This window comes from Halichoerus grypus, chromosome 4 (assembly GCF_964656455.1).
Source record: "Halichoerus grypus chromosome 4, mHalGry1.hap1.1, whole genome shotgun sequence".
NCBI classification, from domain to species: domain Eukaryota; kingdom Metazoa; phylum Chordata; class Mammalia; order Carnivora; family Phocidae; genus Halichoerus; species Halichoerus grypus.
In genome coordinates, this window is record NC_135715.1 from 78153905 (window position 1) to 78168886 (window position 14982).

General features: G+C 43.0%; 1 protein-coding gene across 1 annotated transcript; it reads right to left on the reverse strand.

Moving 5' to 3' along the window:
- Nucleotides 1-7021: 7021 nt before the first annotated feature.
- SAP18 (Sin3A associated protein 18) lies at nucleotides 7022-14159 on the reverse strand. Its single transcript, XM_036106623.2, has 4 exons — nucleotides 14001-14159; nucleotides 13703-13812; nucleotides 7511-7633; nucleotides 7022-7247 (listed from the first exon to the last, which is right to left on the reverse strand). The coding sequence occupies exons 1-4, from the start codon at nucleotides 14127-14129 to the stop codon at nucleotides 7091-7093; spliced, it is 519 nt and encodes a 172-aa protein (XP_035962516.1). The 5' UTR covers nucleotides 14130-14159; the 3' UTR covers nucleotides 7022-7090.
- Nucleotides 14160-14982: the final 823 nt, after the last annotated feature.

The window sequence follows — 14982 nt, forward strand, 5'->3', positions numbered from 1 at the left end:
CACTGGTGTCATAATGTGGTTTGTTGTTTTTGTTTTTTTTTTAAGTAGGCTCCATGCCCAGTGTGGGGCTTGAACTCATGACCCTGAGAACAAGAGCGGCCTGCTCTACTGACTCAGCCAGCTGGCACCCGTTATACGCTTTTTATTGAGATTTGATTTAGTTTAATCTCGGTCTCACAGTTTTCAAAGATTATTACTATTACATTGATTTCACATTGATCCTGCCTAATCCGACAGAATGGCTGAGTAATATTAGGAAGCAGGGCAAATAATTTAAAATTTTTAAATGTTACTCAGGCAAGGCCACCCCGATCTTCTCATGGCGAGGTGGCATTGCTGTCGGCTGGAGCTGGGCTTCTCCCCTGATTCTGGCTCTGCCCTGGTCCTGTCTCTTCTCACAACTGTCCCAGAGCCTTTCACACCATTTATTTCAGCAGTGCTTTTAAGACTGTTGTCTACAAATGGCAGCTTAAATAACTTGAGGAAAAGGGAGGAATCTGCAGGTCTGGGTAGCTGTACCGCAGGTCTCAGTCGGAAACAGGGACTCACCTGTCAGGCTGTGGGTTTTTCTTGTTTTTACTCCCAGCTTTTTACTTCGTGTCAGTTTTATCCTCTCAGATCAGCTCTTTCCATCACATGGCTGCTGACATCTCCAAGCATGCTCTCCAGCTTGACCACCCAGCAAACCCTGAGCCTCCATCTGGAAGGTTCTGATGACTCTTCCTGGGCCGGGTACCCTTCTATGGATTGTCACCTGAGAGCCCAGGAGGCAGGAGACCCTTACCTCTCGAGCCCTCTGATAGCTTCAGGCTGCCCTGTCCAGCGAGTCCAGGATTCTTCCCATTTAAGTATAAGCGGGAAGTAGTTCTAAGTTCATGCAGGTATTGTTGGCAAACTCCAGATTACAGCCAAAGGGAAAATGACCTAGCCTATTGCGGAGACCACTTAAAAATTTGCAAAGAAACAGTTTGCACGTATCATGACAAGGTGCTTCAAAGGCTTAGATTTGGGAAATTTGATGCAGTAAAGACTACCCTCTCTTGGGACGCCTGGGTGGCTCAGTGGTTAAGCGTCTGCCTTCAGCTCAGGTCAGGATCCCAGGGTCCTGGGATCGAGCCGTGCATCGGGCTCCTTGCTCAGCAGGGAGCCTGCTTCTCCCTCTGCCTGCTGTTCCCCCTGCTTGTGCTTTAACAAATGAATAAATAAAATCTTTAAAAAAAAAAAAAAAGACCACCCTCTTTTATGATGGTACCTTGAAAGTTCAGTGTGAAGACCTGTCACATTGTGCTCATCTTGTCAGAAAATCGTCACTAAAACAAAACTTTGTTCTAGGAATTAGTGTGTGGTTATATTTGTTAAGTATAGTGTAAAATATATATTTTCAAGGTAAAGCTCTGGTCTTTATATGCGAGGGCTCCCAAACTGCTGTCAAACTCTTGTTCGCTGTTTTCCATAGCTACATGCATGGAGATCCACAGAGCGAATGAGACAGCTCGAGGAGGGGGGGGTAGCTTCAAAGCAAACTCAGGACTGAACCCTGGAGTTCTCCTCGCTTTGGAAGACAGATGCAGAGCAGTCTAGCAAAGGAGGTTGAGAAGAGACTAGTGAAGCAGTAAGAAAATATATCACTGAGTGATCGCTTCTGTCAAATTGATGGTATTGACAGCACTGATTAATTTTGAAGGGGACCTAGGAACTGCAGTGGACTGAAGAGAAGGGGGGTGGGGTGAGGAGCAAAGGGAAATGAAGAATGTTGTAGTAAACAAACATTTCTGGTTGGCTGCTAGTATCCCCAACTTGTTTTGATGGCCCCCCAAATTCCATTTGTCCAAAACTTTTCTTTCTCTGACCCTGCTTTTCTATGATCCCAGTTTGTTCGAACGACGATGCTTCCAGCTTATCAAGCTTCAGGTGTTAGGATCTTGCAAGCCTGTTTCTTGCTTAAAACCCTTGCAGCGTCTGCATATTGCTCTCAAAATGAAATCCAACATCCTATGTAATCTGACCTTTAGGTTACTTCTCCCTGTTCTCTTGCAACTTGTGCTCAACCACACAGGCCAACTTTCCTTTCCTTTCCTTCTTTCCTGCCGCGGGGCTTCACACACACTGCTACTTTATCCTACCCACTCTGCTTAGCTAACACCCTCGCCTCCATCTGCCCTCAATGCCTGGTTTGTCTGCCCACCCTACTGGCCCTTTAAAGGAAAGCAATATTCTGATTTCCTGGAAGAACTGACAGCCCAGCTCCAGGCTCAACCAAGCAGTATCACAATCCCTGACCCGTGTGGTCAGTGATGGGCGTATGACCCGTCAAGTCAGCGAGAGCCCATGCTAGGACTCTGGGAACTGCTGGGAAACACTTCTTTTCTGGGTGTGCACATGCACACCTGGAGCTCCTGGCCACCCTCTCACACGTGACGGGAACGGAGCCAAGCAGGAAAGCAAGAGGGAGCTGAGGTCTGACAACTTGGAGCCGCATCAGCCAGCTGGGCCCACAGCCAGCTTGCTCTAGCCTGGGATTCTTTGTTAAACGCTTCATAAACTTCGGTGCTATGCTAGCGGAGTTTCCTTGTTTTTTTGAAAGGAGCTTCGGGTCTCAGGTGAAATGTCATTTTGTTATTTTCCCAAAGGTCCTCCTGCTTAGTTCTGAGCACCCCGTTGTCATCCTTTGCAGTACCTGGTAGAATCTGTAAAAAAAATACTTGTGTAGATTTAATTTTTGTCTCTATTATTGGACCATAAACTCAGTAAGGGCAAGAATCTTGTTTGCTTTTGTTCATTACGCAGATAGTTAGCAACTTAAGTTCCTGAATGAATTCGCACTAACATCAAACATGAGAGCTCACTGTGCTAGGCACAGTTCTAAATACATTTCCTGAATTTCCTAAATACAATAACCAATTCTTAGATCAACTCTTATGAAGTAGGTACTATGGTCCCGACTTTTCGGATGAGTGCTGTGGCTTTAATGACTTTTGGGGCGCCTGGGTGGCTCAGTCATTAAGCGTCTGCCTTCAGCTCAGGTCATGGCCCCAGGGTCCTGGGATCGAGCCCCGCATCGGGCTCCCTGCTCTGCGGGAAGCCTGCTTCTCCCTCTCCCACTCCCCGTGCTTGTGTTTCCTCTCTCGCTGTCAAATAAATAAAATCTTTAAAAAAAAAAAAGACTGACTTTCCTTTTCCCTGCCCCATTTCCCACCCCAGATCTGCTTGGTGGCCTAAGATCTCTGGGACTTGGTCCCTCACCTGTCCCCTCTGCCACTATGTCAATTCTCACCCAGATAACTGTGGTGGCATCAGACCTTTTTATCCTGACCTCCAGTCAAAACAGTTCTTCAGGGCTCCATTGACTGTTCTTCCTTTTTCACGTTCCTGCCTTAGTTCATGCTAGAGCCCATATCTGGAGTACAAATCCAACCCAACCTCTTTGAGGAGTTGGACAAGCTCAAATGCCATCATCAGTAGCAACTGTCTTTGTCATGACACTTTCCCCGCCACCTTTCATCGCATTTGCACTTCCATGACTAGACCGAGACTTTTCGAGGAGGATCCGTATCTGGGTCAGATTTCTCTGTGTACCTCCAGGCAGGCCCTAGTAGCTGCTACCGGATAGGCACTTTTCAAATACGTTTTACCCCTGGCATAGTACTGGAAAGCGAGAGGAGTTAAAGTCATCAGGAATACTACAAATTCTGACAGTTCCCAATAGTCACTCTACAGATTTTGAAAATGCCTCAGGAGGTTCACCTCATTCACAACGGAAACTGCTGTAATCTCAACTCCTATCTGAAGTTTTCTTAGGAGCTGCTAGTCTGGACAGGAAATTCTGACAGCCGAAGGCACAAAGCAAGGGGGCCCCAAATGCCTTTTTTCTTCTTTGTAAATAGCTCTTCACTGCATATTCACCATCAGGCACACTCAACACCATTTCACTGGCTCCTCCCAACAAGCTTTCGGGGCTGGTAGTAACGAGCACACCTTTCTACAATAAATTCTGCATAACATTCTCAGGTTCATGATTTTTGCTTAGTAAAATTATTTTTCAGTATTTAGTATTAAAATTGCTTTTTAGACTTTATTCCCTTGCTATAGGGGCAAGAAAATCCATGAATAAATACACTTCCTTCAGGCTTGTTCCACAGCAGACTCCCAAGAAATTACAGCTGTTGGCAAAACCACCTGTATCCAAGCAATAGAACACAACTTGGAACACACAGACCTTGTTCAGCTGCTCTGACCCTCCAACTGGAAGCCGGGACCATATCATTTAAGACAGGCGTTCTGGTTTGTATAAAAACTGAAACCGGTCCATACTCAAGACGATGCACCTTGGTAGAGATCAGTTGCGGAGGATTAACTTCCCTAAACAAACAGTAACCTGTGGTGTGGGTGGAAGCCAGGGTGCAGAGTTGAGGATAAAGTAAACCGTGAAAGAACACTACTTTTGGAAATGTGTATTTCAACATCTGTTCCTAGGTTCATGTGACCCACTTGTGACATGCTAGTTAAAGCGGGCTTCAATCTCATCTCTAAATGGGAACTAGTCTCTGCAGCTTGGTTGGGAAGGTTCAATGAGGAGACACAGTCAAGTTCCTCAGGCCCAGCACAGCCCAGCACTATTTCTGATGAGCTGTTTCCGGGTGTGGCCTTCTCAAAGTCTGAGGTCTCAAGTCTGGAGTTTGAATAGCAAGAAGCAGGCTGAGTCCAGCTCTTTACTGATGAGTAACAGTTTAAGTTTTAGAATTGTAAACCTAAGCCAACAGTGTGATAGCGCTCTCCCCCTCACATGCGAGCACGTGCACACACCGCCACTGTCTCAACCACCACCCGAGCAAGTGATTACTGTGGGTGGAACATTTCGTAAAATCTAAATACCAATGTAACAGTGAGATTCCCCATTAAAAAATAACCTAAAATACCAAGTTCACGTACACTGTGAGGAAACTCAAAAGATAGGCAAATTATAGGCAACACATGAGCTAGAACACATACTCCAAAGGGAAAATTTCAACTCCAGAAAATACCTTACGAGCAAGAGAGGCCTTCAGGATACTAAGCACTGAGCACGGTGCTGTCATGGTGACCATTTATTCCTATTTTATATTTGAGGAAACCGCTCAGTTACTTACCCATAAGCCATACTTACCAAAGCCAGAGGTAAATAAGGACTAAGTACAAGTTGTCTGATTCTTAGCATTATAGTCAATAATAAATCCATGAAGTAGTCTTTAACTTACTTTTGGTAGAAGACTGAAATCTTTAAAGTAAAAATTCCATGTTGGAACCAAGTAAATAAACTGCTTTAAAACTACTGGGAGAGGCGCCTGGGGGGCTCAAGTCGTTAAGCGTCTGCCTTCGGCTCAGGTCATGATCCCAGGGTCCTGGGATTGAGCCCCGGATAGGGCTCCCTGCTCTGCAGGAAGCCGGCTTCTCCCTCTCTCACTCTCCCTGCTTGTGTTCCCTCTCTGGCTGTGTCTCTCTGTCAAATAAATAAATAAAATCTTTAAAAAACAAAAACAAAAACTACTGGGAGAATAACCTAGAATTAACAAGAGAGCCCTCATTGTAGTTCACACCATATCAAAAAGTGGCTTATGAAGGTCCTGTATTTAGTTCCTGCCTTCTTCCTCTGCATAGTAAATCGGTTTCTTCCCCAAAATAGGAAGGTAACCATGGCTCTTCTCAAAAATCGAATCAAAATCGGTTTAAAATACTTTATGACTGACGGAACTCAAGTCTATCTAGTCTGAATGAATAAAAAAAATCTAAGGGTTTGGGGTAAACTTCAGAGGAGAAGAGGCACCAGATCTGGGTTCTGGGCTGGTCTCTGCGCCTGGTGATGGGCTTTGCAGCAGATACACCAATTCCACGGAACCATTACATTGAAAAGGCTGCTTCTGTACACACAAGATAAAATGACCGCAACCTGACTGAAAATCACTGCTAGCACCTATTTTTTCATTTTGGAATATACGTTTTCCAATTCCTACTGTAACAGACTATGGTAATTTAGACTCACTACACACTGGCCACACTCTAGAAACTTCAAGATGGGAACGTAAGGGGGCCACAGAAGATATGGCTTTAGCTCTACTTTATAGCTAATAGCTAGTATTTACTGTTTCTTACAGGTCAGGCCTCTGGAAATACTTAATCGCCACAATCCCATGGGCTGTCCTCGCCATTTTACAAATAAAAACAAACAGATTCAAGTAACTTGTCCAAGGCTGCAGAGCTCCTGGTGCAAAAATGTTTAGGCCAGCTGGTCTTAACCACGACGCACATGGACTCTCCAGATACTCAGATACAAGGCAGTCCCTGGAACTGGTAACACCACGTATCAATAGCCTCTATTTACTCAACTTCACCATATCCCTGGCTCTGCTCCTGGATCCTAAGATTCCTCTTTCATCCATTTTTAGACCTTCAAGGTAAACCTTTCCACCTTTACCCTAAGTGCTAACCCTTGTTTCCTCTATACTGGTTCCTATCTTCAAAATGCGCTATTCTCCCCATTTTTCAAACATAAAGAGCCCTCACCGTGGCACCCATTCTCCTCTTTTTATGTCGCTGTACCTTGCTTTAGGCAGGCCTGTCTCTTCGAGCACACATGGCTTTTTCAACTTGCCTCAGCTCATGTTATTCCAAAATGCCACCTCGTCCTTGTTCTAACTGCAGGCAACAGTCCAGGCCACAAACCTGCCCTCTACTTAATCCCAGGGCTTTCTCACTCTGCCCCATTTGGGCTTTAACATACCATCCTCCACTACTCAGCATAAACCCCAAATACTACATTAAACCCTGTTCCCATGCCTTCATGAACTTTCACACTCCAGTTGATTGCACACATGTATTTAACAATACAATTTTACAAAGGATGCTAAGAGCACTTTTCTTCGTATTTTACAGAAGGATCAGAAACGTATGGACTTTCTATTAATATCCATACCATAACACAGCCAAATCTAATTCCTAGATAGACGCATTACAATTTGTTTAGACTTTGAAGGCTTAATGGCAATGATGAGGGGAAGAAAAAGAATTTATTTTACATAACTGAATGAAAAATAATTCAAGAAATAGTAAATAAAATTTAATATGGTCTCATGCGCCCTGAAGGAGGTGGTGCCCGATTTGGAGGTGTGATTGCTATGTCCAGATAGTCTCCTATTTGGAACTTCTGCGACTGCAGGGTCATGGAGTCATCAGTCCCCTTCCTCCCAGACATGGTGCTGCCAATCTCCTTTACTCTGCAGAAAAGGAGACCCAACTGTTAATGGATCACAAGTCAATGAAACTAAATATGCACTGCAAAGTAAACACGGGACTGGATTTGCTCCATTATGTTATGGCATGGTTAAAAATTAATTACTACATTAAGCTACATCAGATACTAATAAAATTTACATTCCCCCCCACCAAAGAGATTCATTAAAAGGGGAGGGGTTATTCCTATCAATTAAAACATAAAAACCAAAGAGATTATAGGAATTAAAAATTAAAAGTTACCTACCGATAGCCAGGCCTTTTAGGATCTGTAAAAACAATTGCAAAATTGAAGTGTGTGCCCTTCTTTCTAGCTTCTGGGTAGACTTCTTTTACTAAACTAGTCAACTCTTTCAAAGTTGCATCCATCCTGCATTTTTTAAAAAGAAAACATTACATTTGATTAATCAACAATATAACAATAATATAACAAGAATATTGACATATAATGAGTTAATTATGTGTGTCTGAACTGTGATCTGTTAGAATTGTGGCTGTCAAGGTCTTATACTTGAGTTAATTTTATTTTTTATTTTTTTAAGAGTTCATTTTTAAGTAATCCGACACACAACATGGGGCTCATACTCATAACACTGAGGTCAAGTCGTATGCTCTACCTGAGCCAGCCAGGCGCCCCTATACTTGATTTTAAAGCAGCTAATAATCCTATCTGCCCCCATAAACTCCCCTTACCAGCCTCAATGATTGAAATGATGATGAATTATAAAGTCAGACTATTAGTGCTAAAAGGGACATCAGGGATCGGAATGCAAGTGGGTGCAGCCACTCTGGAAAACAGTATGGAGGTTCCTCAAAAAGTTGAAAATAGAGCTACCCTACGACCCAGCAAGTGCACTACTGGGTATTTACCCCAAAGATACAAATGTAGTGATCCAAAGGGGCACATGCACCCCAATGTTACTGCAGCAATGTCCACAAGAGCCGAGCTATGGAAAGAGCCCAGATGTCCATCAACAGATGAATGGATAAAGATGTAGTATATATACACAATGGAATATTACACAGCCCTCAAAAAGGGAAATCTTGCCATTTGCAACAACATGGATGGAACTAGAGGGTATTATGCTAAGCAAAGTAATTAGAGAAAGACAATTATCATATGATCTCACGGATATGTGGAATTTAAGAAACAAGGCAGAGGATCATAGGGGAAAAGAGGAAAAAATGAAACAAGATGAAACCAGAGAGGAAGGGAGACAAACCATAAGGGACTCTTAATCTCAGGAAACAAACTGAGGATTGCTGGAGGGAAGGGGGGTTGGGGGATGGGGTGGCTGGGTGATGGACATTGGGGAGAGTATGTGTTGTGGGGACTGCTGTGTGTTGTGTAAGACTGATGAATCACAGACCTGCACCCCCGAAACAAATAATACATTATATGTCAATAATAAAAAAAGAGAAATATATAAATACACCAATCCAAAAAAAAAAAAAAAGAGACTTCAGGGATTACATCTGCTATCTTTTGTTGCTATGTAACATCTTATTGGCCTAGTGATTTACTTCTTTAAGAGTAACTAGTCCAAATTAATCCAAACTATTAAAATAATTTTATTTCCTTATTTCTAAAGCATGTACTTTTCCACATTTCACCATGTCTAAAGTTGGAATGCATCTTAGAATCAGTGACAGGAAAACATTTTCATAAAGATGTATTTTTTCTAAAGATGGAATCTTAAGAGTTTTACAGCAGATAGAGCCGTAAAGACCAATGAATCATGAAATTTTCTTTAGGACTAAGCATAGGTTCCTTTCACAATACATACTCTCTTGTCCTGCAAATATTTATTTGAACTCAGAACTTAAAACAGACTTTTGAGCTAATATGGCACAACCTAGAAAAATCTTTCAAAATATGAGCATCTTGGAAATCGTTAACAAACTGTAACAGTGTAAATTTTTATAGTTTTCTTTCATGACAACTGGAAGAATGAAATGGATGATGTGGAACTGAAACAACTTTGCCTATAGGGGGCTATAAAATGAAAACAAAGGACACCAGATACTCCTTGAAGAGCCTTCCCCTGCAAAACATGCCCTGGCTCTCTCCTAGTACCATCAGAACTAACATCACTGGGGCATCTAGGTGGCTCAGTGAGTTGAGCATCTGACTTGATCTCAGCTTGGGTCTTGAGTTCAAGCCCTGCATTGGGCTCCACACTGGGTGGGAGCCTACTTAAAGAGAAGTAACAAAAAACCCCCTCCCATCATCCACTTCATTGCTCAGGCCATAAACCCGTAAGCACTGTTAAGTTCTTCCCATCTCTATCCTGTTGTTTCTACCTCCTAAATACAGATCATATCGTTTTCTCCATTCCCCACCATCACTGATTTCTACCTCATTATTTAACGGCCTTTGACTCATCTCCATCTCAGTTTTTAAAAGTTTCTGTATAAAGCTTATGTCACACAAGTGACACCTGTTCCCACCACCAGGGGAGGAGACCAACCACCTGAAGCAGCAATCCCAGGATATCAACCTACTGCATTAGTTTGCAGGTGCTGGGGTTGCCAAGACAGACACAACTCAGAGACAACGGAGGGAACGATGCTTTACTTGCACTGAGAAAAGACAGCACAAGATCTGCTTCATGAAGAGTGCAGGTCTTACCCTGTAGCTGATGCCCAGATAGTCTGCATGCACCCTTCCTGTGCTGCAGGTAAAAGACGTCTGAGAACAGACACTGCAGGTCAGGTGCCGTACAATGGCACACAGGCAGAACAAAGAACACATCAAACCCAGAACAGGGAAAGATACTCCCAAAGACATCTGCCCAGCACAGGATTTGAGGGCTCTTTATCTCTTTGCAAAAAACAAAACAAAACAAAACAAAACAAACCAAACCAAACCAAAAAACCTTTCCAGGCCCCAGGTCACTCTTACGTGGCCATGCAAGGAAGAGGTGAGAAGCTGTGCATGACTGCCTTTCTCCACTTGACACATGTCCATGTTATTTAAAGAGGGGGGAAAGCCATATGCAAAAATGTAATAAATTATATCCCAAATCTCACCAACCAGAAATAACCAGTGATGTTAACATCACTGTAGGTATCTTTTTTTACGTATACACAATGCTACAGAAAAAAAATCTTAAGATTATCAAGCATATTATACATACTGAAGTTATAATACAAACTATATGTTTCAAATATTATACATATTTTTAATAAAATTTGTATTTACTTAAGTTTAACAGAAGAAAAAAGTAAAATTGAAGGAATTATAAAATTTCAAATAAAGATTCAGTTACCCCATCACCTCCTAATTCTGTAACTTTTTATTTACTCTGTCAGAGTTCTATTCTGCAATAATTTCCCAGGCTATTTTTTTTTTTTAATTTTATTTATTTGACAGGGAGAGAGACAGCGAGAGAGGGAACACAAGCAGGGGGAGTGGGAGAGGGAGAAGCAGGCTTCCCACGGAGCAGGGAGCCCGATGCAGGGCTCGATCCCAGGACCCCGGGATCATGACCTGAGCCGAAGGCAGGCGCTTAACGGCTGAGCCACCCAGGCGCCCCTCCCCGGGCTATTTTAACTTTGTCCTGATGAAGTCTGAGGCAAGACTGATTTTGTTTTTATTTAACCTGATCTTCTGATGTTAATTATTCCACATCAGTTATTCCCTGGTACACCTACATACTTATGATGTATACCAGAAAGCGTTCTTTCTTCCTTTCTAAAAATACTTTCCATATTGTCATCTTGTTCCTAACAAACTTGGGGAATTTTGTTTACATCTGTTATCAGTTCTGACTGTGAAATCTCCTACAAGCTTCCAACCTGAGGTCCGTCTCCCTAGACCAACGGCTGGGAGTGCCAGGGCTGCTTTTTGACCACTAGTCCAAAGCTAGAGTACATGGATGAGGAACGCAAGCGCTCTCTTGGGACTGAAGTCTTTGCTGTGTGACTGTGAGGCTTAGTTTTGTGTGTCAGTTTGGCAAAGCTACAACCTGTTATTCAATCACACTAACAACGGTGTTACTAGAAGGTATTTTGTGTATGTGGTCCAAGTCTATAACCAGTTGGCTTTAAATATAAATTATTCCAGATAATCTGAGTCAGCCTCATTCAATCAATCTGAGTTGGCCTGATTCAATTAGTTGAAAAGGCCTTACGAGCAGAGCGGAGGCTTCCCTGCTGCTGTGGGCAGTCTTAGCTCTTGCTTAAGAGTTCCAGCCTGGCCCTTCCTTAGAGCTCGCCCCATAGATTGGGGACTTAGAGGTGTCTAGACAGCCTCAGAATTATTTAAGCCAATTCTCTGTAATAAATCTCTTCATATAGATCTCCTACTGCTTCCATTTTTCTAGCTGAACCCTGATACAGCTACCTAGGTAATTCTCTTTCAATAACCTGTTCAATGACCACCCAAGCACAGGAGACTGACCACTAATGTGGTGTCTGGCTTGTTCCCTCAACTCCATACAGTGCCTTGAACTTTGGCAAACTCAACTCACTTCTGCTAGGCTCCTCTGGACTCCATTCCTTTTTCTCTGACTTATTTCCTGCCTACTTAGTCCCTCAATCTACTTCTACAAATGGAGAATTCCCAAGATTTGTTGACTAACCTTCCTTCAGTACTGCTTCTGGAAAAGGGGGCAGGGCTCTGTGCTGTCACACCAACCACTCAGTCTTTTAGAATATTTGTCTTTTGTCATCATTTTGAGGTATAACATAAAGTTGTCTTTCCTTATTTGGCTGCAGTTCAGGGATAGGACAATTTAGGGCACAATTTTTCTGCAATTTTTTTCTGGATTAGGAGTAGAGGATCTCTGGAACAATCTCACTCTGCCATCTTCACCCTAAAGTCTTACCTAATTAGTATTTATTCATCTGCTTTCTCCATTAGACTGAGCTTACTGCAGGGAGGGGCAGTACCTTCTTTACGTCATACCCTCAGAATCTAAGCACAGCACCTGGCAAATAGGAACTCTTACTGCTGGAAGAAGTATATACTTTAATCTCTGAACAGAGGTTTTCATCAATACATTACTAACAGTTCTTCCTCGTAAGTTACATCAAACTTCCTGGAACTTTATCCTGGAATGATGCTGAACTAAAATCATACTACATAAATTTAACAAGTACCTACAAAAGACAAATAAGGTCCCAATCTTTAAAGAATCGAGTTCTACTATGCTGGACTCGCAGTTTGAAATTACACAACCTTCTGGGACTATAAGATGGTGCAGCTGTTGTGAAAACCAGTTTGGCGGTTCCTCAAAAAGTTAAACATATAATAACGATATGATCCAGCAATCCCATTTTTAGGTATATACCCAAAAGAACTGAAATCAAGGACTCAAAACAGATACTTGTATACCCAGGTTCATAGCAGCGTCACAAAGCCAAAAAATGGAAACTCAAGTATCTATCAACACAAAAGTGGATAGACAAAATGTGGTATATTGATACACTGAATATTCAGCCATAAAAAAGAATGAAGTTGTGTTACATGCAACAAGATGGATGAACCTTGTAAATATTATACTAAGTGAAATAAGCCAGACACAACAAATATTGTATGAGTCCACTACACAAGTAGACACAAGTATCTAGAATAGGCAAATTCATATAAATATAAACCATATTAGAGTCTATCAGGAATGGGGAGTTATTGCTTACTGAGTACAGAACTTCTGCGGGGCGGGGAGGCGGGGAGAAAAAGTTTTGGTAATAGGTAATGGTTGCACAATGTGAATATAACTGACGCAACTGATTCACAGACTTAAGAAATCACAATGGCAAATGTAATGTTATATATATCTTTACCACAAGACTTATTTTTAAAACTTATTAATCTTTCACTGCTACTAAACAGTCATTATGATGTCAAACTAAAGAAATATATGCAGCTCTAAAGATAAGCTTGCAGTATGTAATGGCCCTAGGCAGACTTGGGGGTACAGAGGGTACACCTAAGAGATAAACAGTCAGGGGCAAGTCTTCAGGAACACACATCAAAAGCTTTCCCATTAAGCACCAGATCAGAAATCAATTGGTTTTTGATTTTTTAATGTTTAGCACCCAAGGCTTAGTATTACACAGAAATGCTCCTGAGGATAAATATCCCATGATTTCCATTTATTTGACCATGAGCCCCTTAATGGCAGCTACTGCATTTTATTTATCTGCATATTATATTTGTACCAAGCAGCCACAACAGTGATAGCAATCTTGCGTGCGTCAATTCTTCACCACCCAAAACTCTCAACATTAAACGTAACAGTATTACAAGATGGGCGAATCCCCTTTTACCTAACAGCTAAACCTCTAACTTTCTGAGAGCTGGGCCCAAAGACCCCGAGTAAGAGAAAGCAAAACCAAGGAGGATATTTCTTCACTGCCATAGGACATTACTTAATGTTAATGCCTGACCCCCCACCCCCCGCCACGACCCCGCGACCCCCCTTGCTCTCACCAAGTGTAGATCTGTAGCTCGCTGGACGGTACGTTTCCGCGGGAAAACTCGTCCATTCGGTGGTGGCGGCCGTTATTGGTGGTAAAAACACGCAGCAACAGCGGGCACGTCTAGGAGCGAGAGGAGGAAAAGGAAGGGCAGAAGTTAAAGAAAGCGGCTGCGAGTCCGGAGCTCCTTTCCCCTCTGGAGACGCCGCGGCCTCCGAATCGCCCGGGGAGCAAAACACCGCCGCCTTCCGCACACAGGCCGCGCTCTCCGCCCCGCCGGGCCCACCTCCACCTCTTTTCGGACCCCATACTTTCTCCCGATCGATCGGTTTCTCCGGCTCCTTCTTAATTTCCTCCTGGGTAACGCGCGACTCCACCGCCATCTTCCTCCTACGGCCCGCGAGACGCTCGCTCTGACCTCCGACCCCTGCAGCGAGCATGAGAACGAATTCTCTCGCGAGGAGAAGCTCGAGGCTTTATAGAAAACCGGGGAGGAGGGGCGGGGCGTTTGCTGGCGCAGGCGCAGTTCATCGTGCGACGCGTGAGCCCGGGCCCGGCCGCGCGGCGGGTTGCGTCCTCAGAAAAAGGCGGGCCTTGGCGTCCGCAGGGCGGAGTTTTTGAGGGATGCTCTCCTTGGTGGGTGTTTGGTGGCCTAGGAAATGATCTTCTGCAATGTTCACAGGCCAAACGAGCTTGCGGTGGCATTTTTTCCCCACGTAATGAATAAGTTAAGCACTCTTAAGAGTCGTACAGGAGGTAAGTGAGTAAGCAAAAACATGACTTTATTAGCAAAGTATCGAACTCTTTAATAAAGGAATAACAAGTTGTGAAATGGACCCTTGTATGTGGACCCCTGAGTGAAAACAGAAGAGGCTCTGCAAAGCTGAGGGGAGACAGAATGCCTTGTAGTAAGTGCTCACGAAATAATTAGTGATCTGTACTGGGGAAAAGTGAATTGGATTCTTCGCACACCACAGTGGAGCAAAGACCTAAATGTGAACAACAAAACTAGAACTTTGTGGATATGACATCATAAACTATCTTCATGATCAATGGATTGGAGCACCAAGAAAAAAAAATAAATAAAAAACAAATCCCAGGATTAAAAAAAAGGAATACATGATATAAAAAGCACTAACCAGGAATATGTAATATAAAAAGCACTACTTTATACAGTAGAACAGAGATGGAGAGCACTGGGGATGATGAGCAGATATTAAGAGGAGTCCAGAGTTCTCCAGGTGATGGGGAGCCATTTAAGTTATTAAGTTTTTTACCTTGTTTCTCAGCAGG

Excerpts from the sequence above, each read along its gene's own strand:
- SAP18 (XM_036106623.2), bottom strand. The coding sequence starts at position 14,129 with ATGCTCGCTGCAGGGGTCGGAGGTCAGAGCGAGCGTCTCGCGGGCCGT. Across the intron at positions 13,813-14,000 it reads AACCGATCGATCGGGAGAAA|ACGTGCCCGCTGTTGCTGCG; the intron begins GTATGGGGTCCG and ends TCTCGCTCCTAG. Across the intron at positions 7,634-13,702 it reads GAGCTACAGATCTACACTTG|GATGGATGCAACTTTGAAAG; the intron begins GTGAGAGCAAGG and ends TAAAAAATGCAG.